This window comes from Telopea speciosissima, chromosome 5 (assembly GCF_018873765.1).
Source record: "Telopea speciosissima isolate NSW1024214 ecotype Mountain lineage chromosome 5, Tspe_v1, whole genome shotgun sequence".
NCBI lineage: Eukaryota > Viridiplantae > Streptophyta > Magnoliopsida > Proteales > Proteaceae > Telopea > Telopea speciosissima.
Window position 1 is genome coordinate 41905659 of NC_057920.1, and position 24200 is coordinate 41929858.

At 40.5% G+C, this 24200-nt stretch overlaps 1 protein-coding gene across 1 annotated transcript in view; it reads right to left on the minus strand.

Moving 5' to 3' along the window:
• LOC122662984 overlaps nt 1-24200 on the minus strand; it is a 76686-nt gene that overhangs the window by 39923 nt on the left and 12563 nt on the right. Inside the window, exons 2-3 of the mRNA XM_043858690.1 lie at nt 1831-1891; nt 1606-1724 (exon numbers count right to left, since the gene is read on the minus strand). Of these exons, the coding sequence (XP_043714625.1) occupies nt 1606-1724; nt 1831-1891 (180 nt within the window). The remainder of the gene's footprint in view (nt 1-1605; nt 1725-1830; nt 1892-24200) is intronic.

Consider the following 24200-nt stretch of genomic DNA (forward strand, 5'->3'; position numbering starts at 1 on the left):
GAGTTTAATTCTGTTACCAAATTAATGGACAGCCTAGGTATTTTAAGTTCAGAAGCCACACCATGAGGAAGGTATGTTGTGGATGGCCTTTGAGGCTAACCAAATAATGAAAATATATCATTATAAAGGGGTTAAGGAAACAATAAATAAGCAGAACAAGAATGATTACTCAGGGTTTAGAAGGAGAAAGTTGCAAGTTAAGGTCAGACGTATAATATGTGGACAAAGCTATTAAGGAGAGAAGCACAAAAAGGTGTTGTGGCTTCCTAGCACCCAATGCAGAGACTGTGGTGAGCTGCAATTCATAAACTCAAAAGACCTCAACAATATATAATTCACATAATTCACAAAGATAATGTGAAATAACCTATATTTCTATAACAATTGGCATGGAATGACAATATCATCACCTTCAAGTACACAACTTTAGGAAATTCATTACAATTGCATAATCAATGTGGAAGACAAAAAACTTTGTATTATGCAATATTACTAAAGCCATCCTCTGTGCCTATCGATTCACAAAATTATAAAGCAGCCATTATTCATCATGAAAACAAAACTTACACTAGGTTTGCTAGGATAAAACAGTCTGAATAAAGAGGCACACCAAAAGACATGTGCCTTACTCCAGTCACCAGGCGCAAAGCACAAAGAAGCAAAGGGTGTGCCTCAAGCCATTACACTGCATGACTTGAGACCACTGTATGATTATATTAGGGCAAATGAAAAAGGAAAGGGGCAGACGGCAAAGAAGGAAGTAACCATTAGCAGAAACCACAAAGTGCAAAGGAGAGAGAAAAAGAAGGGGGAAAATAAGAAGATTAGTAGAACAATATTCTCAAGAAAAGACAAGTAACCAGGAAATCCTAGGGTTTGAAAATAAATAAAACAGGTCCACCAGAAAACAGTGACTCCTCGATATACCAAAATAAGAATCAGTAAAACCCTATTTATAACCTCAAATTGAAGTTGTCTGGCAGTATCCCTACTTTATTGGTTAAGCAAGAAAACTGCATAACTTAAGTATCCGAACACGAATCGGATACAGATTTTCAACTATCCAATCACATCCATACACATAGGTCAATGAAATGATATCAGCATTGGTTGTGATGATCCACAGATTTGTGTATTGTATTTTGCCTCTATATCGCACACTCTCTTGGCCATGGGCCCAATAAAATTTTAAATGAATGAAAAAGATTCATGAGAACATCTATGTAATTTCAAATAGGACCCTTCAACATCAACCCTAGTGGGTAGTGGCTTCAGTCCTTCAACTGTTCAACATCAACCCTAGTCAAGTTTTCGACTTCTCCAGTTCTCCTCCGCTCAGCGCAGACAGCTAAAGATGTAAATGGACAATCGAAAATCAGTATCCGTATCCAATTCAAGTTCATATCCATTTAGAGGAATTCATATTCGAAAAATCAGTATCAAGAAACTATTTGAATCCATTAGGAAGCTAATCAAATGTGAATGCGTATAGTACTATATCTGATTCGTATTCAATCCATTAACATTTCTACCCCTGTGGAGATCATTAGTTCTGAAGGAGTGGGGAGAGATCTAAATATAAGCTCAAACAGTATATACAATTACCTGCGCCATTTTCCACAAATAGTTCCCTCAATAGCTTCTCCGGCATCATTGTATAGAGCCTCTTGACATTGAAGCCAATTACCTATGGAGCTGGGTGTTGGCTTGTTCAAGTTGCAAACCTAATATTTCCGAAGGTTATAATCAGTTCTCTGCTATTTATCTCAATCTCAAGGTTAAAAGAGAAATTGAACAACATATTTACATGAAGTCAAAGAAAGATCTTACATGCGAACTAATGCACTCTGCAAGATCAATTTCTTGTGGCTCACCAAAACAACCAACATCACTGGAACAGAACGAACCGATTGAGAACAAAAAGCAAAATAAATAACATATACAGTAATAAGCATAAATAGAACATTAAATAAGGCAAAGAAAAGAGCATCAGTGCTTTATCAAGAAAACATAAATAAACTCAGCAAGCTAAGATGGCTCCCTCCATGGGAATCAGTCAATCTGATACTCCCTGTCCCCACTCGCCAAAAATTGGATATAAGCATTTAGAAAAATATCTTGACTAACATGGAACCATGTATGAGTAACATTGGGAACTCTCAGTCAAGTGAAACTTTTTTCATAAGTTTTTGGAGGAAAATTGAGTGGGATTTTTATCACTTCTGTACTGTCACTCATTGTTGTTCCATTTTCCATACGCATATAAGCATTGAGGGAATCTAAAGTACAATCTCGAGCAAAGGAGAGAGCTGGGAGTTTGATCACAAGTTGGTTAAGATATAGAAAGACTCTCAAGATGGCTATAAGAGTAGTAGTTAGGCTAGCAAGATGTCAGGTCAGCAAAGGCTGTAGGGCATGCCAAGACACAGGCTGATGGAGGCATTGGATTTGAAATTCAAGCACATCCAGCTAAGAGGTTTCGTGAGTTAATACATAGATCATAGCTTTTCTTTTCTTTTTTTCCCCTTTCCCTTTTTAGATAGAAAATGTTCGTAATTTTATAAAGTTTCAAATCTTCCATGCCCAACTTGGAAACAAGAAGATGGAAGTACTTAAGAGATAAGCTGATGCAACCCCAGGGGTTGGAAACCCTAATTGGACCGCTTATGGGCCCACTCAAGTGTAAGATAAATCCAATCACAAGCATTAGTGGCAAAACAGTAAATAACTTGAGGTTTTATAATAGGATGGCAGTATTGTAATTAATCTGAAGTTGTAAAGGAGTGGCAGAACCGTAGTTTAATGGAATCAACCATAAAAAGAGAAACAAGTGAATGGGCTATAACGTGTTAATAGGAGGGGTATACTTGGAATGGGACACAAAAATGGGGATAAACAGAATAGCATCAGAGAACATGGGGGTTTTGAGTAAAAAATATGAGTTGTCCTTACTTGCAATTTTAAAGACTTATTATGTCTTCTTCAACCTTGCAATAACACGATAGAAAGAGAGGCGGTGAACTGGAGTTGTTCCAGCAGAGGAAACTCCCTCATATGAAAACGACTATCCTTGCAATTTCTGGAACAAAATCGCAGTGCCAAGGTCGGCCAATCCCAACGAGAAAATAGCCTCAAAATTCTGCTTGCAATCGAATGGTGAGATCTGAAATCAGATCAGGCGGTAAAACAGAACCAAGTCTGAACCAGACTTCGAAGCTTTCAAAAGGAGAAGTATTTGGGGTCAAGATTCAGGGACTACAATCACCAAGATGGGCTTCCTTCAATCCAGATTTTGGAGCCAATCGACCAGGATTAATAAATCAATAAGGCTCACTTTTGATGCTGATCTGTTGCAGGTTTTAGCGCCAAAACAGAGGTCTTAGAATATGTGAAAAACAAAGAAAGAAGAAGAAGATGGAGAAGGAGAAGAACAAATTAGAAGAGGGAAGAGAGTTATGCACACTAAATGGCAGCCATCGGTTAAACACGAAATAAAATTTATTCAAAAATTCTCCATCTCAATAGTTGGGTACAGCCAAGTATTTAAAGGGAATAATTGAAGACTCCTACTCTAAAACTGAAACAAAGAAATCCTAATTGAAACAAAAATGGACTCAACTGAAACAAACTTTGACTCAAACTCTACTTCTATTTACAGCTGAAATAAAAAGAAATAAAATAATTTCTAATTTTTCCAATGCCAAGCTGCATCATAAGCCTTTAGTGAATACATCAGCCAAATGATTCTCAGTGGAAACAAATGGGGTACAAATCAAACCCTCCTCAATTTTCTCCTTAATGAAGTGCCGATCAATCTCAACACATGTTTGGTCTTGTCATGCTGAACTGGATCATGAGTTATACTAATCACAACTTTATTATCACAGAAGAGCCTCATAGGTCCCTCAGGTGCTATTCTTAGATCACTAAGAAGCATCTTTAGCCAAATAAGTTCACACTACGGATTGTTTCTTGCTTCGCCATGTAACAAGATTTCCTCCAAGAAAAGTACGGTAACCTGAAGTGGACAATGGTCATCAATGGAGCCCGCCCAGTCAGCATCGGTGAAGGATTCCAACTTCAGACTTCCATTGTTTGAAAACAAAATACCTTTCCTAGAGATGACTTTAAATACCGTAGAATCCTATATACTGCTTCAAGATGAATAGTCTTCGGGTCATGTTGGAAACGGCTAACAACACCTACAACATAAGCAATATCTGGCATTATGGCATGCTATGAGAAAGATAGATTAGTCTCCCTACAAGACGCTGATATCTTTCTTTGTCAACAAAGTCACCACCTGTGTTGCTAAATTGGTGGTTAACTTCAGTTAACTACTGTACCTAGGGGTACAATTTATGTGTATCTCGATAGGGGGAGATTTCCCCTTAATTGAGTATTTGTCGTTTAGTGTCCTAATAGGTCTAGATTTAGTTTAGGTTAATTTTACTTCAAGTCTATTTAGAGAATTAGAGGGCGGGCTTTGGTGCAACGGTAAAGGTCGCTCCATTGTGACCAAGTGGTCACATATTCTAAAGTAGTCTTAGGTTTGAAAAGTCAAACTAGGACCCAGACAACCAGGATCTATTATGAACACCAATCGGGTAGGCCAAAAATAGGGGCTTTGGTGAAAGTAGGGTTAGGGTTTGATGTGGGGGTTATGTTAAGTTGAGGTAGGGGAATCTAACAGTGAAGGTCCTGGGATGTTTTGATGGAGGGAAGTATGTAAATTTGAATGGCAGCAAGTTAGGTTTAAGGTTTTGGGTTTTTGAATAATGGAAATTGAAGGAATCTAGGGTTTAGAGTGGGAGGATGGAGCTAGGGTTTGGATCGAGTGCTATTGGGGCAAAGATGGGAATTCGGTTCTGGTTTGGTGTGATTTTGATGGTTGGATTGGTCTGTGCAGGTTTTAGGTTATTGGAAAATTAAGAAACAAAGAGGGAAAATTAGGGTTGGCATGTGAAAGGGTTAGAAGATGAATTGGGGAATGGGGAATGGGGAATGTTTCAAACTTACTGGATTCGCAGAATTATCCTTGGCAGCAGCTTGAATACTTGAACTTGAATAAAAATCAGATCTTGAACTTGAACTTGAAGGTAGAGCTTCAATAGAACCACCCGGGCTTCAAACCGCAAGGTGTCAATCGGATCAAACACCGATTATTTCAAATGATCCACCCGGGCTTTCCACCGCAAAGTGTCGATTGGATCAAACACCAATCCCAGCAGCCTTGATCAAACACAAGACAAATCTTCAATGGAAAAGAAGAGCAGCAAAAAGCTTTTCATTAATCAAAATTCGTGTACAATACTTGCCCCCCCCCCTTACAACCTTATATAAAAGACTCAAAAATAGACTCCTACACTAAAAAGGAAAGGTCTAACCCAATCCTTAACCTATTAGGTAACTTAAACTGACTAGGAAACTGAAATAGACTCAAAACAGAATCCTAACCCAGCAAAACCTACTAAAATCACTTAAATTGAACTGTTGGTTGAACCGGTTCAATTTATGAACAAAAACACCAAAATAAAACTAAGTATGGAACTAAAACAACAAATCCCGTATGCAACCTAATTACCCATATTTTAGGCCCATAAAATTGGCGTATTACATAAAAAACCCATGGGATCAACGGCCCAATATGTATAGAACCCAACCCTACATTTATTCCTAATAAAACATGCCTATTTTGGTGATGAATCTGCATTAGATTCGAGTTTGGAAACAGCCTCTCTGCGAAAGCAGGGGTAAGGCTGCATACATTATGACCCTTCCCAGACTCCATAGTGGTTGCCTGGCAGGAGCCTCGTGCACTGCGTATGCCCTTTGTTTTTCTTCAAGTCTATTTCTATTCATTTTTATTCCTTCTATTAAAAGTCCTATTTCTATGTAATTCTTTTGATATAAATAAAGTATTGGGGGGACTGCTAGGTATCGGTTCTTCTTCTCCATTCAGTCCCCCTTTTCTATCTCTTCTCTTCTCCTCTTCTCCTCTTCTCTCTTTCTCTTCTCTAATTCTCTTCTGATTACCGGTTCTATTGTTCTAATACTGTCACATGGTATCAGAGTGTAAATCGAGACTTGTGAGTCTCAATATTAGCGCTGGCTTGTGGTGCTAATACCGAGATCATAGTTGTCAAGGCGTCTAGGAGACTTGGTCGACTTGGTAGCCTTGGTCACCTAGGCGAGCACCTTGGACGCCTTGCCCACCTTGTTGGTGCCGCCATGTTTTTGGACCCTCTCCAGCGCCTTATGTCACCTAGACGCCATGACAACGATCGGTAGGGTAGGGGTGGTTTAGGCATTAAATTTTGTTTCTTATTCTTTTGTTTTCAGCTATGTCCTTGGTTGCTCTTTAGTTATTATATATTGAATGGAGTGGGAGCTACAAAACCATCATCTCTCTGTTCTCTTTCTCTTTTCTCTTCTCTTAGTATTTACACAGAGCAATGATAAACCAGTGAGAAATTCCCGCAATTTTATTTGATTGGTGTCTTCAAGCAATTTCCTTGGTTCCTGGCTGCAGCAGCCAACGCTGCCTAATTATAGATTTGTGCCATAAGTTTTTTGATGATGCAAGGATAAACTAGGGTTATTATTCTATCTACTGCTATTTATGAAGTTGCTTATTGAAGATCTCAAGTTCTAGGTGTTCTCACTCTGCAGTTTCTAATTCTGGGAAGTTTTCTTCTGGTTTATGAGATGTGATGTTATTTTCGATCCAGCCTCTTGATGGTGTTGATACTTTGAAGGCTGCTTGAAGACTGTCACTGTCTGTCGGCCCTCCAGCCCTGCTGCCGGTGCCTCTCCAGCCACTGCCGGCTCTATGTTTGACTCTCCAACTGTTGTGGTTTATCTTCGATGCTTTATTGAGGTGGTTCTGCTCCTCTATATGGTTCTTTAGCTCTCCCCATCTTATGAGTAGCATCTTCTTTCCAAACTCTAGTGCATTTGTTCGGTTTTTAATGAACGATTCTAGTACATCCGTTGGTATTGGGAGAGGCGACCTGAGTCGCCCTACTGCTCCTCACCATCATCACTCTCTCCAACCTGTACCCACTAAGTTGAATGGATCGAATTACCTTGCATGTTCTCGTGCTTGCCTTCTTACCATATGTGGTAATCATTTTCTGGGATATATTACTGTTGAAACACCTATGCATTAGTTCCAGTTTTGTCCTCCTTAATTCAGCTAAGGAGTTATGGGATGTTGCGAAGCACACTTATGGTCAAGCCAGCAACTATGCCCATATCTACAAAATTCGTCGTTAGGCTCAAGAAACCAGACAAAGGGACCTTTCTGTGTATGCCTATCAAGGTACTAAAACTCAAAACTCGACCCCAACTCGACCCTGGAAAAAACCGAAATCTCGGTCGAGATCTCGATCGAGTTGGTGCATTTTTTTTCAAACTCGAAACCTGGTTTCGGTGGGTTTTAGACCTAGTTTGGATCTGAAACTTGGTACTCTGCCTATTTTAGGCCATTTAAACACAAAGTCACTATCAGATTTTGCAAAAACAAAGTCCAAATAGGAGTTTCATTTCGGACCCTAGGTTGGTAGGTGACGATGTACTAAAATGCCCTACTCTACACATAATTTGGTAATAGAAAGCAAGCAAAACATTCAATTAATGTAAAACAACTTAAATAAGCATTAGAAATGTTAAAGTGATAACAACTTAAATAAGCATTAGAAATAACAACTTCAATTTTGTAGTTGAATCCTTCAATTTTGTAGCTGAATCAACTCTTCGGCAGCTTACAACTTGAAATCCTGAGGTACAATGAGCTCACAGCCTTCAAAGGGGGAAGAAAAGAGCTTCTGGACAGAACTCGATCGAGAAATCTCGAGTTTTGACAAGTTAAAACACTTTTAAAGGTGTAGATGGGTCAAGATCTGGGTCGACCCGACCCGAGATCTCGACCGAGAAAATGCACTTTTTGAAACTTGTATATCGACTCGTTTCAACCACCCAGAAAACCGAGATCTCGCGAGTTTTAGTTCCTTGCTGCCTATTACTCTGCCCTTACGACATTATGGCTACAATTGGATTTCTATCATCCTGCTACCATGACCATCCCCATTGATCCAGACACTTTTGCAAAAGAACAAGAAATGGAACGAGTGTATGTTTTCCTCATTGGACTTAATCTTGAGTATGATCAGATACGCATCCAGGTTTTAAACATGAGCACGTTCCCTACACTACTTGAAGCCTATAATATGATTGAGCATGAGGATCATCATCATTCTATCATGATGCCTCCTACTGCTACTCCTCGGTATGCTCTTGTTACTACACCACAGACCTCTTTACCTGTGGATACTACTGGTTCGGTTAGCAAGGATGGTGCTTCTCGTGATCCAGTAAAATGTGACTACTGTGGCCGTCAACGTCACACTAGGGAGACTTGCTGGAAGTTACATGGCCGTCCCAAAGGGGGTGGAAAGAGAGGCAAATCTGGTTCTACTCGTCCTCAAGCTCACTTAACTGAGAGTATAGAGGTCATTGTTGGTACTCCATCTATGTCTGCAGAACAACGTATGGTGACTCATAGACTTGGTTCTGCCTCTTCTACCACGGCTTCCTCTACCTCACCTGCTTCCATTTAGCCCAGTCAGGTATTTTTCTTGTGTTCTCTCATACTAATTCTTCGTGGCTAATTGATTATGGAGCCTCGGATCATATGACTAGCTCCTCGGACTTGTTTGCCTCTTATAACCCTTGTTCTGGCAAGGACAAGGTCCGAGTCGCTGATGGCTCTCTTTCTGCTATTTCCGGTAAAGAGTCTATATCATGCTCACCCACTATTTCTTTATCTTTTGTCTTGCATATTCCCAATCTCTATGCCAACCTGTTTTCCATTCACCGTCTTACAACTGATCTTAATTGTTCTACTTCTTGTCTTCTCACTGTGTTTTTCAAGACCTAGCGATGGGGGCAACAATCGGATATGGTAGAGTGCAGGATGGTCTTTACTACTTAAATCCAGGTCTTACTATTGCTCCCTCTCCTATTTCAGCTCATATTACTCGAGAATACAGTGCTCTCTGACAGCTCCATTATTGGCATCGTCTTTGATTGTTTTCTTCTTTAGTCAAACACTGTAATTTGGACCATTTTAATTGTGATATTTGTGAACTTGCTAAGCACACCCAGTCCTCGTATTTTTCCAGTGATAATAAAAGTTTGATTCCTTTTTCTATTACTCACTCTGACTTATGGGGTCCTTCTCGGATTGTTGCTAGGGGTGGGTTTAGGTGCTTTATCACTTTTATTGACAAATGTACTCGACTAACCTAGGTATATCTTCTTCAGTCCAAATCCGAAGCTTTCTCCTATTTCCAATTCTTCAACAGAATGATCCAAACCCAATTCAATGTCGTAGTTAAGATTCTCCACAGCGACAATGGAACAGAATACATTGATGGTTTGTTTCTTCAATATCTTGATACACATGTAATCCTCTCTCAGACCTCATATGTCTGCATCCCTGAGCAAAATGGTATCCCAGAACAAAAGAACCGCCATCTTCTTGAGGTCACTCGGTCTCTGATGTTTACCACTCAGGTTCCTAAGTACTACTGGGGTGATGATGTGCTAACTTTGCTGCTTTTCTTATCAATCGAGTTCCTTCCGCTGCCCTCGATTTCAAGACACAAGTCAGCCAGCTTCCCGATCTCACTATTGCTTCTCATCTTCCTCCTTGTATATTTGGTTGTATCAGCTTTGCTAACAACTCATCTCCCTCTCGGTCGAAACTTGACCCACGAGCTTTCAAATGTATCTTTCTTGGATGTTTTGCTTCCCAAAAAGACTATAAGTGTCATCATCCCCCCTCTCGCAAGGTGTTTACTACGAGGATGAACCATATTACCAATCTTCTTTTCAGGGGGAGACTCTAGAAGAAGAGAATCCTTCATCTCCTTTTGTTATTGATATTGTTCGTCTTCAAGGGGAGCAAGCGGATGAGATTGATGTTGCCACTAACCAAAAGGTTATTATCACCTATTCTCGGCAAAAGAAAAAGACTATCCCAAACATACTATGTTCATCTACGCCCCCCAAGTAGGTTCTACCAATCCAAGCAACAGGTAATGAATCTCCTCCTAATCCTAATGATCGTCTTATTGCTCTTAGAAAAGGAGTAACGTCCGCACCAAACACCCAATTTCTAACTTTATCTCCTATGAGTCCTTGTCCGCTTCCTATCGTGCCTTTGTTTCTTCTCTATCTTATGTGTCTATTCCACAAGGTTGGAAGGAAGCTATCACAGACCCAAAATGGAAGAATGCTATGGTAGAGGAAATGCAGGTCTTGAAGAAAAATGACACATGGGAGCTTGTACCTTGTCCTAACAGAAAGAAGACGGTCAGATGCAAGTGGGTATTCACAATAAAGCAGGATGCAGATGGAACCATTGCTCGCTATAAGGCCACTGGTTGCCAAGGGATTTAGTCAGACCTATGGTACTGAGTACCAGGAAACATTTGCCACAGTGGCAAAAACGAACTCCATTCAAACCTTGTTGCCTTGTGTTGCAAACATGGGATAGGCTCTTTAGCATAGTTATCAAGGTGTCGCCTCGGCGTCCAGGCTCCTTGGTTGCCATGGGTGCCTTGGATGCCTTCGTCCGCCTTCTTGGTGCCACCTTGATTTTGGACCCTCTCCAACACCTTGCTGCCTTGATAACTATGATCTTCACCAGTTGGACGTGAAGAATGCCTTCCTCAATGGTGACCTTGAAAAGAAGTCTACATGGACATTCTCTTGGCTTTGAATCATCTACTACAGCTGGTAAAGTGTGTAGACTCCGAAAATCACTTTACGGGTTGAAACAGTCCCTTCGTGCCTGGTTTGGCATATTTCAAAAGGCTATGCAAAAGTTCGGCTTCAAACAAAGTAACATTGATCATACTTTGTTTATCAAAAACAGAATTGGCAAGGTCACAGCATTTATTGTTTATTTGGATGATATAGTAATCACTCTTCTAAAGACTCGATTGGCAACCGAGTTTGAAACTAAAGACCTAGGACACCGCAAGACTTCTGGGGAATCGAAGTAGCAAGATCCAGTAAAGGAATTTTCATCTCCCAAAGAAAGTATTTTCTAGATCTTTTTGAAGAAACTGGGATGCTTGGTTGTAAACCTGCTGATTCTCCCATTGAAGTTAACCACAAACACAGCACTACCGGTGGTGATTCTGTGGATAAAGAGCAATATCAATGTATCGTAGGAAGACTTATATATTTGTCTAACACTAGGCCAGACATTGCATATGTTGGGGGAGTTGTTAGTTGTTTCCTACATGATCCGAAGACTGTTCATCTTAAGGTAGTATACAGAATCCTTCGATACTTAAAGTCAGCTCCTAGAAAGGGTATTCTATTTTCAAACAATGGAAGCCTGAAGTTAGAATCCTTTACTGATGTTGATTGGACTGGATCCATTAATGACCGCCACTCCACCTCTGGCTACTGCACATTCCTTGGAGTAAACCTAGTCAACTGGAGAAGTAAAAAACAGTCCGTAGTTTCCAGATCCAGTGCTGAGGCTGAATACAAGGTTATGCCTCAAGGAGTATGTGAGCTTATTTGGCTGAAAATGCTTCTCAGTGATCTAAAAATAGCTCATGGGGGACCTATGACGCTCTATTGCGACAACAAAACTGCAAACCTGCAATCAATATAGCCCATAACTTGATTCAACATGACAAGACCAAACATGTTGAAATTGATCGACATTTTATCTAGGAGAAAATAGAAGATGGTCAGATATGCACTCCTTTTGTTACTACAGAGAACCAATTGGCAAATGTCTTTTACTAAAGGCTTGTCCAGTTGTCCGTGAAAACCTTCCATCCTATTGTTTCCAAGTTGGGCATGTGTGACATCCACGCACCAACTTGAGGGGGAGTATTGAAGGATTTGGGATTGACCCTGTTCAGTTCTCTTTAGTTCCCTTGTTGATGTGTGTAATGTAACTAGGTACACTAGAGTGTCCACATTCATTATGCACATGTTGCACATGTTAATTGTACTGAATAAATCTTGTATAGTTGTAATAATCCTAGATTACAAATAAAGTAGTAGCCTCTATCATCTTAAAAATCCAAATCATTCTCTCATTTACTTTTCTCAACTATCTAGTATGTCTCATTCGATGGTGATACCTTCAGGATTGGTGTTGAGCAGTCAGAAGAAGATACTGAGGCCTAAGCTTTTCTTTTCTCATGGGGGACACACTGGCAAGTTATCAGACTTTTCATGGACGCAAGTGTGGCTGAGGACAATACCCTTCAGAACTGGCAGATAGCATAGAGCATTTATCGTGATGAAATGCAAACTGATGAATAGGTTGCAATTCATTTTGGGATTATATACATCTGCAATTCAAGGTCAATCAGGGCCAACCCAGTCTAGTCCTTCCCACTCAGGGTTAATCAAGGTTGGGCCAGGCTAGGGTAAACCTTGGCAAGGCCGAACCTGGGTCGAGTGTTTCTTAGGTCCTGGCAAGGCTGGGCTGGGCTCGGGCAGACTTTAAGACCCCTAGGGTTGGGCTGGGGTTTTAACATGCCCGGCCAGCCCGGCCCGTTTACTGTTAACACCTCTAGTACAATTTATGTGCATCTCGATAGGCTCAATAGGGGGAGATTTCCCTCTAATCAAGTGTTTGTGATGTAGTGTCCTAATAGGTCTAGAATTAGTTTAGGTAAATTTTACTTCAAGTCTATTTCTATTATTTTTTATTCCTTCTAGAAAGAGTAGTCCTATTTCTAATATAGTTCGAGAACTCGCGAGTTCTTGCCGAGATCTCAACGAGTTTCTCGGTTTTTTGAGAAACCGAGACGAGTTGGCATACGAGTTGCAAAAGTGCAACAACTCGACCGAGATCTCGCCGAGTTCTCGAGAATCTCGACCCAAACTCCTTTATATGAGTGCCAGATCTCGAGATCTTGGTGGAAAATCTTGGTATACAGACACCTATCTATGCAAACCTTGGCATACAGACACTTATTTAGGCTAAGAACTAAGACAAACACTTATTTAAGTAAATGTTTTGTATTTGTATTTCATTTACTTAAGATATTATTCATAAATAAGCAAATACCTCCTATTTGAATCCAATAAAAATAGTTAAAAAATCAAATTCCAAAAGGAAAAAAAGTCAACCTCCCAGTTCAAGAACAAAAACTAGATTTTCGGCGGTAGGTGCAATTTTCAACTTTCTAATGCTAGGGTTTTTCTCAAATCTAAAAATTCCATAAATCTTAACATGGTAAAACATTGCTAAAAACCAAAAGTGCGATAAAATATTCATTTGTTTTGATTTCCAAGAAAATATTTTCATTCAGAGTGATTTTGATAGCATTCGTGCACACCAAATTAAGTTTGACCGGTACATAACTGCTATTTGGACTTTGTTTTTGCAAAATCTGATAGTACCATTATGTTTAAATGGCCTAAAATTGGCTGAATACCAAGTTTCAAACCCAAACTAGGTCTAAAACCCACCGCGTTGATGCTTCGAGTCGGAAAAAAAAAATGCACCAACTAGGCGAGATCTCGACTCGACTCGGTTTTTCAAGGGACCGAGTTGGTAGTTTGGTACCGAGTTCCGAGTTTTAGTACCTTGATTTCTATGTAATTCTTTTTATATAAATAAAGTAATGAGGGGGACTGCTAGGTATCAGTTCTTCTTCTCTAGTCAGTCCCCCTTTTCCATCTCTTCTCTTCTCTTCTCTCTTCTATTCTCTTTTGATTACTGGTTCTATTGTTCTAATACTGTCACAACTTCAATGAGGGATTCAGCAGGCTTACAACCAAGCATCCCTGTTTCTTCAAAAAGATCTAGGACGTACTTTTTTTGCTAGATTGGGCTTACTTCAATCCTTAGGAAGCATTTGAGTTATCCTAAGTCCTTGGTCTCAAATTCAGCTGCCAATTGAGTCTTTAAAAGAGGGATTTCCACCTCATCATCATCGGTGATCGCTATATAAATATAATCCACATAAACAATAAGGATTGTGACCTTGCCATAACAATAAGGGTTATGACCTTGCCATCCTCGTGCTAGACAAACAAAGTATGGTCAGAATGCCTTTGTTTGAAACCAAACTTCTACATAACTTTATAAACCTGCCAAACCAGGCACGAGATGATTGTTTCAGGCCATAGAGCGATTTCCTAAGTCTGCATACTTTGTCAATAGTAGTTGATGAGTCAAAACCAGGAGGGTTGACCATAAAAACTTCTTCGCGATCACTATTAAGGAAGGCATTCTTTATATCTAGTTGCTGAAGATTCCATCCAAGATTTGCAGCACATGATAACAAAGCTCAAACGGAACTCATTTTTGGGAAAAAGTATCCTAGTAAACAATGCCATAGGTCTGAGTGAATCCCTTAGCAACCAGTCTTGCCTTATACCGTGCAATGGTCCCATCTGCATTTTGTTTCACAATGAACACCCACTTGCAGCCTACTGATTTCTTTCCTTCAGGACAAGGAACAAGCTCCCAAGTATCATTTTTCTTCAAGGCCTGCATTTCCTCTATCATGGTAATCTTCCATTTTGGGTCTAAGATAGCTTCTTTCCAGCCCTGTGGTATAGGCACAGAGGATAACGAAGAAAAAAAGCCTGATAGGTGAAATAGTGAGTCATAGGAAACAAAATTAGAAAAGGGGTGTTGGGTGCAGGATCTAACTCCCTTTCTAACAGCAATAAGATCATCATTAGATGGAGAGAAACAATTGTTACTTCTTGTGTGCTCAGGCGCTAGTTTAGGAGGTGCAGAAGGACATTGGTAAGGTAGGGATAGCTTTTTCTTGGCGTTGAGAATAAGTGATGAGATCCTTTCCACCAGCCACAGTGTTTTCCTAAATATTCTCCCCCTAAAGAGGAGCAGTATCAATAACAAAAGGATTTGGAGAACTTTCGCTTGGAGGCATCTCTTCCTCAAGATTGTTCTGCCCCTGAAGAGATGATTGATAGAAAAGTTCATCCTCATGAAAGGTAACATCCATTGTGACAGCTTCTTCTATTCTTCAACTCAAGTGAAAGAACATAAGGCTTGAAAAGGAACCGAACGGTTTGTAGGAAGCGAACTGTTTGTAGGATGGCCTTGGGTTCTTTCTTAGCCGGGCCATGATCTCCTCTATTTGGTTTAACTCCATTTATTTCGCTGTCACCTACCCCCTCCTTTTCATCTTCCCCCTTTATTTCCTTTTACTTACTAAATTAAGGGGGTGTTTTCACCTCAGTCACAGATTACGTTGTGGGATTTGGCCTTTTCACTGGCTCCTTGCATTGACGCTTCTTCTTCCGTCATTTCCTTACTGCTGTATGTGTTTTTTTTTCATTCTCTTTGGGCTTGATCGGTCTCCCTCTTCATGCTGGGACACTCATCTTGCCATTCTCGGGTCTTTGTTGTGCTTGATTCTCTTCTTGGATCCTGCACCATTCCTGGCTTGATCTACAAATTGGATCTTGCACTATTTCTGGTTTTTTAATTCTCTTGCGCTCCCTTTACTTGTTTTAATCTCGGTCGCTTTGCTCTGGCTTGACCTCTGCTTGGAGGTCTTGCCATTCCCTGAGTTTTTTCATATTTTGGTGTTTCTCCTTTTGTGTTCTCAGGTACATAGTTCGTTGGCTGGAATCCATGTCCTCTCGAGGCCCTCCGTTTAGATCAGCTGGTCCGGGGTATCGGCGAAATGCCCGAGGACGCCATTTCTCTGGCCAGAACTTTACCTCCTCTGGGGCCCTGTTACACGATCGTCTTCTACCTTCTGGTCATGGTTCGGGTGTTGAGCTACAGCTTTCAGATGGTCTTTTTTTGGATCCTTCTGGGAGAAATCTTCATAGTTTCTACAACTGTGAACACCTGGTTCTGTTTGGGTTCATGGTAGGATGCCCAAAACCGGATAAAGACTTCATGTGTGATCATTTCTCGACGATTTGGAAACCTCTTGGATTGCTGGTTTTCACGTGGATTGCTGATGGGTTATTCGTAGTGGAAGTGATTTCTCTGGCAGCTCGAGATCGACTTATTTCTCTTTGCCCCTGGTGGTACGGCAAGTCTCTCGTCCACCTTGTTCCTCATGCCTTGGATGATCCTCTATTTGCCTCTGAAAGAGAAGCTATTCCTTTGTGGATTCAAGTAAGCCCAGTCCCGGTGGAGGCGTTTTCTTTTGATACCATCAAACAAGTTGTATCCTGTGTGAGCAAAATCCAAGACATTTACCTTAAATTCGACTTGGGCTTGCCTCCTAGCGTAGCTAGAGTCAAAATTTTATTCAAATGGCGCCGACCAGTTTGCGTGAATTCAAAGATCCACAACAACTGGGGTGACCTAGTTCCAGTTGCTCTCAGATATGAGGCATTCAAGGTTTGTGGTAAATGTGGAAGACTTTGTCATTACTTGTCCTTCTGCCCTCTGCTGGCTGGTGCATCCAGTTCTGCGTTCTCGGCTTCCTCTTCGGGTTTCTTCGAGCATGCTTTAACCACTCCACTGTGAATGAATTTTGCCCGCCTCTCTGAAGTTCACTCTGATGTTTTGAACGGTTCTTTTGTGGATGGACATCCTGTTGATGCTATAACTGATGGCTGTCTCCTTAACTCTCAGGAACTGCGAATCACTGAAATAGATGATGATTTGACTATTGGTACTAATAAGCTGGTTGGAGGGGGTACTGATATGGATTGGGAAATCCCTGTTGTGGATACGGATGCTGATTCTGAAGTGGGCCTGAACACGGGTTGTTTTCAAATTCAGCTGGAGGAACCTATCATTGAGAAGGATGCTGCTATGACTGAATGGTTGCACGGTGCAACTGGCACTTCTAATTCGGAGGATTTCATTGCTGCTTTGCTGATGGATCCTCAACAAGGTTTAAGCCCGACTGAAGCACAAGAAGCCACTGTCTCGGTGCCCAATACCAGAACTACTGGCCCTCCGTTGTTGCTTGATATTGACCCCCACTATGGAAACGCTCCTGCGGCCCAAATCCCTACTGCCGACCCTTCCCTGTGTCCTGTCGAGCACATTAATCTGATCTACATGGAGGACCTGGTGGGGGGCTCAGCTGCCAAAAAACGGAAAGTACTCTCCTCTCCAATTCCACCACCTCTTGCTTTTGAATTCTCCACCTTCAGGTTATCTCTGGAATAGACTCTTGTAATGTCTCACAACCCAACCTTGTTTTTATCCTTGATCAAGAACTGGATTGATGATCTTCTTCCTGTGTCCTCTCGGAGCCCCTCTGGACCCAATGCTGTTGATGGCCGCGACCCCAATATGGAATCTGCTTCTGTGGTGGAACTCCTCTCGCATAATCCGGTATTCCCCTCCTCTCATTTTAGATCCTTTTTTAACTATCAATCAGTTCTCTTTATTATTATGCTTAGCTTTGCTGTAAGTACTTGGGAGCTCAACAAGCGTGCACTTCATAGAGCCTTCACCCCGCATCGTATTTTTGTTTTTGTATGTGCTTTGCTTTCACTCTTATTATCGCTGTTACCATGCTTTTCCTTTCTTGGAATACCCGTGGTTTTAATAACCGTTTTACACAGAATTGCCTTGCTTTCCATATCAGTAAACATAGACCGGAGTTTTTTTTTTTTTGTGAAACTAAATGTTTAGATCATGATAAGATCCGGCTTAAACAACCTATGACTACTTACAAATCAGTTTGCTACATAAATAGTTCTGGTTTGCATGGTAAAAAGGGTGGCTTATGGTTGCTTGCTCTTCCTTCCATGACCATCTTAAAGCATAATGTAGCCGATAATTTTATTAGTGCTCTTGTTATGGATAATACCAATGTGAAATTTTGGATCGTGTGCTTATATTCCCCCCCTCATTTGGCGGCACGAACGGTGTTTTGGACTGAATTACTGACCTTCATTCAATCTTTGAATGAACCTTTTTGTCTGATTGGAGATTTTAATGAAATTTTGGATGAGTCTGAGAAGATAGGATGTACGCCTTTTCGTTCAACTTCTGCCTCCAAGATGCTGAAGGAGATTATCGATTCTTGTGCTCTTGAAGAGGTCAAATTCAAAGGCTCCAGGTTTTCTTGGTCAAACAAGCAGAAACCCTCTGATCTCATTAAAGAATGTTTGGACCGAGCTATCGCTTCCCCATCCTGGTCAACCCTTTTTCACTGTGCTTCTATCACCAAACTTTCTCCCTTGGGCTCTGACCATAACCCCATACTACTCTCAACCTCTGGCTTTAGAACCAGCTACAGGAAATTGTTCCATTTTCAAGAGGCCAAGACCCATCACCCTGAATTTCAACATCTTTGTTCTACAACTTGGAATACCCACCCTTTGGACCCTCTATCTGTCAAACTCACTACCCTTTCCAACTCTCTAAGAATTTGGAACAAGAACACATTTGGACATGTGAACAATCTTAAATCCCAATTTTTTGAAAATTTCTTTAATGTTTCTGAATCTAACAGCCCGGATTTGGCTGTTTTAAACAAGATTCAGACAAATATGAGTTGGATTTTTTATGCTGAAGAGGTGTTCTGGCTACAAAAATCTAGGCACATTTATATTAGAGAGGGAGACAGGAATACCAAATTCTATCATTCGGTGGCAAAATCCAATTTAAGAAAACGACGAATTGATTTCATTTGGGATCTTGAAGGGAAGAAGGTGGAGGATCCGAAAGCTATGGCTCATGTGTTGGCTTCCCACTTGAAGGAGGTTTTCACTACCTCTAACCCCTTAGATGCTGGTTTCATTGAGTGCTTATTCCTCCAAGTTCTGTCTTTGGATGACTCGGAGTTCCTGTGTTCTCCCCCCCCCCCCTTTGGAAGAAATTAAAAAAGTTGTTTTTTCTTTGGGCCCCCTTAAAGCTCCTAGAATTGGTGGCTTCCAAGTTCCAAGTAGGTTTCTTCCAAAAATTTTAGGATTTAGTATGCCCTGATTTATATGAGATGGCGGTGAATTTTTTTAATCATGGCTCCCTTCCTAAGGGGATTTATCACACCCTTATCTGTCTTATCCCTAAGAAGGAGGATGCCACTTTTGTAGGGGATTTTCAACCTATTAGCCTTTGCAATGTAACTCATAAGATTCTCTCCAAAATGGTTGCTAACTGGCTTAAAGGTTTTCTGTCCTCTATTATCTCCCCTTTCCAGGCTGCTTTTATCCCTGGCAGACAAATTGCAGACAATATTATTATTGCACAAGAGATATTCCACTTCTTGAATCACACAAAAGGTAAATAAGGGTATGTGGCTATCAAAATTGACATGTCGAAAGCTTACAACAAAATCGAATGGACCCTCCTCTTATCCCTATTCAAATTCTTGGGCTTTGGTGAAAAATGGGGTAAGTTAATCCATTCTCTGATCTCCTCTACCTCCTTTTCTATTAAATTGGATGGAAGCCCATTTGACTGGTTCACTGCTTCGAGAGGAATCTGACAAGGATGTCCTCTCAGTCCTTATTTGTTTATTGTTGCCATGGAAGTCCAATCGAGACTTATGACAACATATCGGGAATTAAACCTGTTTAAAGGAATTAAAATCTCAAGATCATTCCCTGAAATTTTTCATTTACTGTTTGCAGATGACAGCTTTGTGTTTTGTCGAGCGGATAAGGAGGACTTGTTGTCTATAAAGGCCATTTTGGATCTGTTCTCTGACCTCTCAGGTTAGGAAATTAACCTCTCTAAAAGTGGAATCCACTTCAGTTGAAATGTTCCCCGCTCTGAAAGAAAAACTCTCAGTGCCTTCATTGGTATTAAAGAAATGCCCAAGAACTCAATCTATTTGGGAACCAATCTTTTTCACAACAGATCGAAAATCCAGGAATTAAATGGGATTGTTTTGAGAATACAAAGGAAACTTGCAATGTGGAAATCTAACTCTCTGTCTTATGCAGGGCGAACTGCTTTAATTCAGTCGGTGCTTGCCTCAACCCTGGCATATTTGATGAATTGTTTTTTATTTCCCCTCAAAATTTGTCGGCAAATTGACTCCATCCGTCTTAATTTCTGGTTAGGACATTCTGAAGACCAAAAAAGAAAATCTTCTTTCATTTCTTGGGACAAAATGTGTACCCCGAAATGTATAGGAGGTCTGGGGTTTCGTAAGGCTGAGCACCATAATAAGGCCCTGCTACTGAAGCTTGGTTGGAGGCTAATCACGAAAACTTTGTCTCTTTGGGCTCAGGTGCTTAAGGCTAAGTATTTTCCTAAATTATCTTTCTTTGACTCGAAAACCCATGTTAGAAGAGGCTCGTGGTCTTGGAACAGCATTTCTCATATTATTCCCTCCCTTGAAAAAATGGTAGTTAGGAAAGTTGGTAATGGCAATTCTACTTTTTCTGGGCTGACAAATGGATTCATTCTATCCCAAGTAACCTCGCTACCTTCTCTCTTAATCCTTTAACGGCTGCAAGCAGAACTTGTTTGATTGATTGTTTTAAATTATCTTCTGGATGGAACCATGCTTTATTTAGCGAGTATTTGCCTCCTCATATCTCTTCTTCGGTTCAATTGATTAATCTGTCAGATAATGATGATAGATGGTGATGTTCTAAGGCCAAGAATGGTTGTTTTAGCACCAAACTAGCCGCCTCTGAATTTTTTTCCAACTCTAGAAACTAATTTCTTTGCCACCTCTTGGTGGAAGTTCTTTTGGAATCTCAAAATTCATCCAAAATTTAAAATCTTCTTCTAGCGTGTTCTAAATGCAGGACTTCCTATCAAGGCTTCTATTTTAAGATGGACTCAGATCAACTCCTCCTGTGCCCTGTGTGGAAATTGTGCCGAATCTTACTGGCACCTATTTTTATCTTGTGATTGGGTTAAGCATATCTGGGTGGCAGGACCCTGGGATTGAGGACTGAACATCTGGTCTTCTCTAATCTGCATGATTTGTGTCTTACTACAGTCTTAAATCGTCTGCTTGATAAACAATCTCTCCGTTGGGTTGGTTTTTTAGTGTTTTTATCATTACTTGTTATTTTATTTGGGTCACCAAAAACAAGGTTATTTTTAGGGGTGAAAAACCAAACCCTGTGTGGGTTCTGAACCAAATTAAACAATGGCTTTCTGATTTAAATCTATCCCCTCCCCCCCCCCCCCCAAAGTTTCCTTCCCATGATGTATTTGATGTTACAGAGGATATTCTATCAATCCCCCCTTGTATTACCTTACCATTACTAGATTTTCCTGTTTTGATCTGTGCAGGATACTATATTCCTGGATTAACTGTGGCAGGGTGGTCATACTTTTTTTTGATAAGGGGAAAGCTTACTTTTTTTGGCTGCAGGATTTGTTACCACAACTCTTGCTATGGAACCTGATTTAGTTAGCATTCGCACAGGCCTGGATCATGCCGTTTCTTTGGGGTTGAAGATAAAAGAAATATGGTGCTCAAATCCAACGATCACTGAGGGTCTTCCATCTCCAACCACATCCCCATGGCCCTGGGAACTTATTAAAGACTTACTTTATATTTCTAACCAATACCCAGACATATATTTTGACAAAAAAAGGTCACCAATTTTGTATAGCCCTAGCAGTGAACCTAGCCAGATATGCCCAAACAAAAAAATTTGTATATCACTTGGTTTCTTAGTAATATTATTCTCTCTTATCATCCAAAAAAAAAAAAACATCCATTGTGACAAAAAGCTTACGAGAAAGAGGCTGATAGCACCGGTACCCTTTTTGGGAAATGGAGTACCCAAAAAAAAAATACACCGGAAGGCCCGAGGGTCCAGACGAGTTGGAGAGGAGTTGTGGGCAAAGCAGGCACAACCAAAGACCCGGGAGGAAAGTGAGAGGCGGGTCAGGAAGCTGACTTACTGGTGTTTTGAAGTCAAGAACAGTGGAAGGAACCTGGTTGATGAGAAAGGCAGCGGTAAGAACTGCATCACCCCAATAAAACTTTGGAACATTGGTGGTGAACATGACAGCCCGAGCAACTTCGAGGAGGTGCCGATTCTTCCGTTCAGGAATACCATTTTGCTCAGGATTATGGACACAAGAAGTTTGTGAAAGAATGCCATGTTCGTCAAGATACTTGAGGAAAGGACCATCAATATACTTGGTCCCATTATCACTTCACAAGGCTCGAACCTAAGCATTACACTGTGTCCGTACCATATTATGGAAGAATTGGAAACAAGAAATAGCTTCAGCTTTTGATCGAAGGACATAAACCCAAGTTAAACGAGTGCAATTATCAATAACAGTAATAAACCACCGGTATCAACCCCAAGCAATAGTGCAAGAGGGCCCCACAAGTCAGAAATCAGAATAAATAATAGAAAAAGGAAATACCCCCTACTTTTATTATCATTAGGTGAATAAGAATGTGTGTTTAGCAAGTTCACACACATCACAAGTAAAATGTCCTTGATGGCAGTGTTTTATAAAAGTAGAAAACAAATTATTCAAAATAGGAAAAGAAGGATGCCCCAAACGGCAGTGCAATTGATGTAACTGGTGAAGGTGACATCAGACCGAAGAGTGTGTGCAGAGACCAAAGGAGATGCAACAAGAAGTTCTAGGTCCAGGTAATAAAGTACATATCTCGCCGTACCATATCCTATGGTTGCCCCCGCCACCAGATCACAAAAAACACAATGATTGAAAATAGAAGTGAACACAGCAGTTAAGATCAACAGTAAGGCCATAAATGGAAGGTAAATTGGCACAAAAGTTAGGGTACACAAAGGACAGATGATAAAGAGATGGTAGGAGAACATGAAATAGTGCCTTTACCAGAAATCAAGGAACTAAACTCGTCTCGAGTACAGGTTTCGACCAGCCAAATTTCCGAGATGGGTCGAGATCTCAACGAGTTGGGGTTTCTTTTTTTTCAACTCGATGGCTGGTTCACTGGGTTTTAGACCTATTTTGGGGTTGAAACTTGGTCCTCAACCTATTTTGGGCCATTTAAACACAATGGCACTAACAGATTTTGAAAAATAAAAATCCAAATAGGAGTTTCACTTAGTGGGAAACCAAGACAGACACTTATTTATGCCTAATACCATTTACCATTTAAGTAAATGCTTTTGTATTTTGTATTACATTTACTTAAGATATTATTCATAAATAATCAAATACCCCCTATTTGAATCCAATAAAAATAGTTAAAAATCAAATTCCAAAAGGAAAAAAAGTCAACCCCCCCGTTCAAGAACAAAAACTAGATTTTCGGCGGTAGATGCAATTTCCAACATTCTAATGCTGGGGTTTTTCTCAAATCTAAAAATTCCATAAATCTTAGTATGGTAAAACATTGCTAAAACCATAAGTGCGGCAAAATATTCATTTGTTTTGATGTCCAAAAAAATATTTTCATTCAGAGCATTTTTTTACTGCATTCGCACACACCAAATGAAGTTTGTTCAGTACATAACTACTTTAATGTAAATCAGATTTAAGCAATCTAGGACTTGTTGGAAAGTTTTCAAAACAAAGTGTCTGTATACCAAGGTTTGCATAGGTAGGTGTCTATATACCAAGATTTTCCCACCGAGATGACCAAAACCAGCAAAATCTAGCCTCTCGATCATGATCTCGACTCATATAAAGGAGTTTGGGTCGAGATCTCGGTCGGGTTGAGATCTAGCGAGATTTCGCTCGAGTTGGGGTAAATTTTCGTATCGCATGAGATCTCGTCTCGAGGTCTTAATAAACCAAGAAACTCGTTGAGATCTCTCAAGTTTTAGTTCTATGCCAAAAATAGCAGACAAAGAACCATCAGCGACTCGGACCTTGTCCTAACCCAAACAGGGAATATAGTTGCGAAACATGTCCAAGGAACTAATCATGTGATCAGAGGCTCCAGAATCTAAGAGCCAAGATGGATTAGAATGGGACGATGCAAGAAATATACGTGATTGGGCGAGATGAGAAGCTGAGGTGGAAGATGTCGTGGGAGGAGCAGCAGTACTCATTTGTGCCATCATACATTGGAGAGCCAATAACAGATCCAAAGAAAACGACGAAGGAGTAGGAGACATTGTAGAGGAACCGTCCGTAGCATCAGCCACATGAGTCTGAGAGCGTGTGGCACCTTGTTTCCCACCACGTCCTCCTTTAGGACAACCATGAAGCTTCCAACAAGTTTCCTTTGTGGGACGTGGGCGACCACAATAGTCACACTTAACAGGCTCTTTACCAGGAGCAGTCGGTTTAGACATATCTG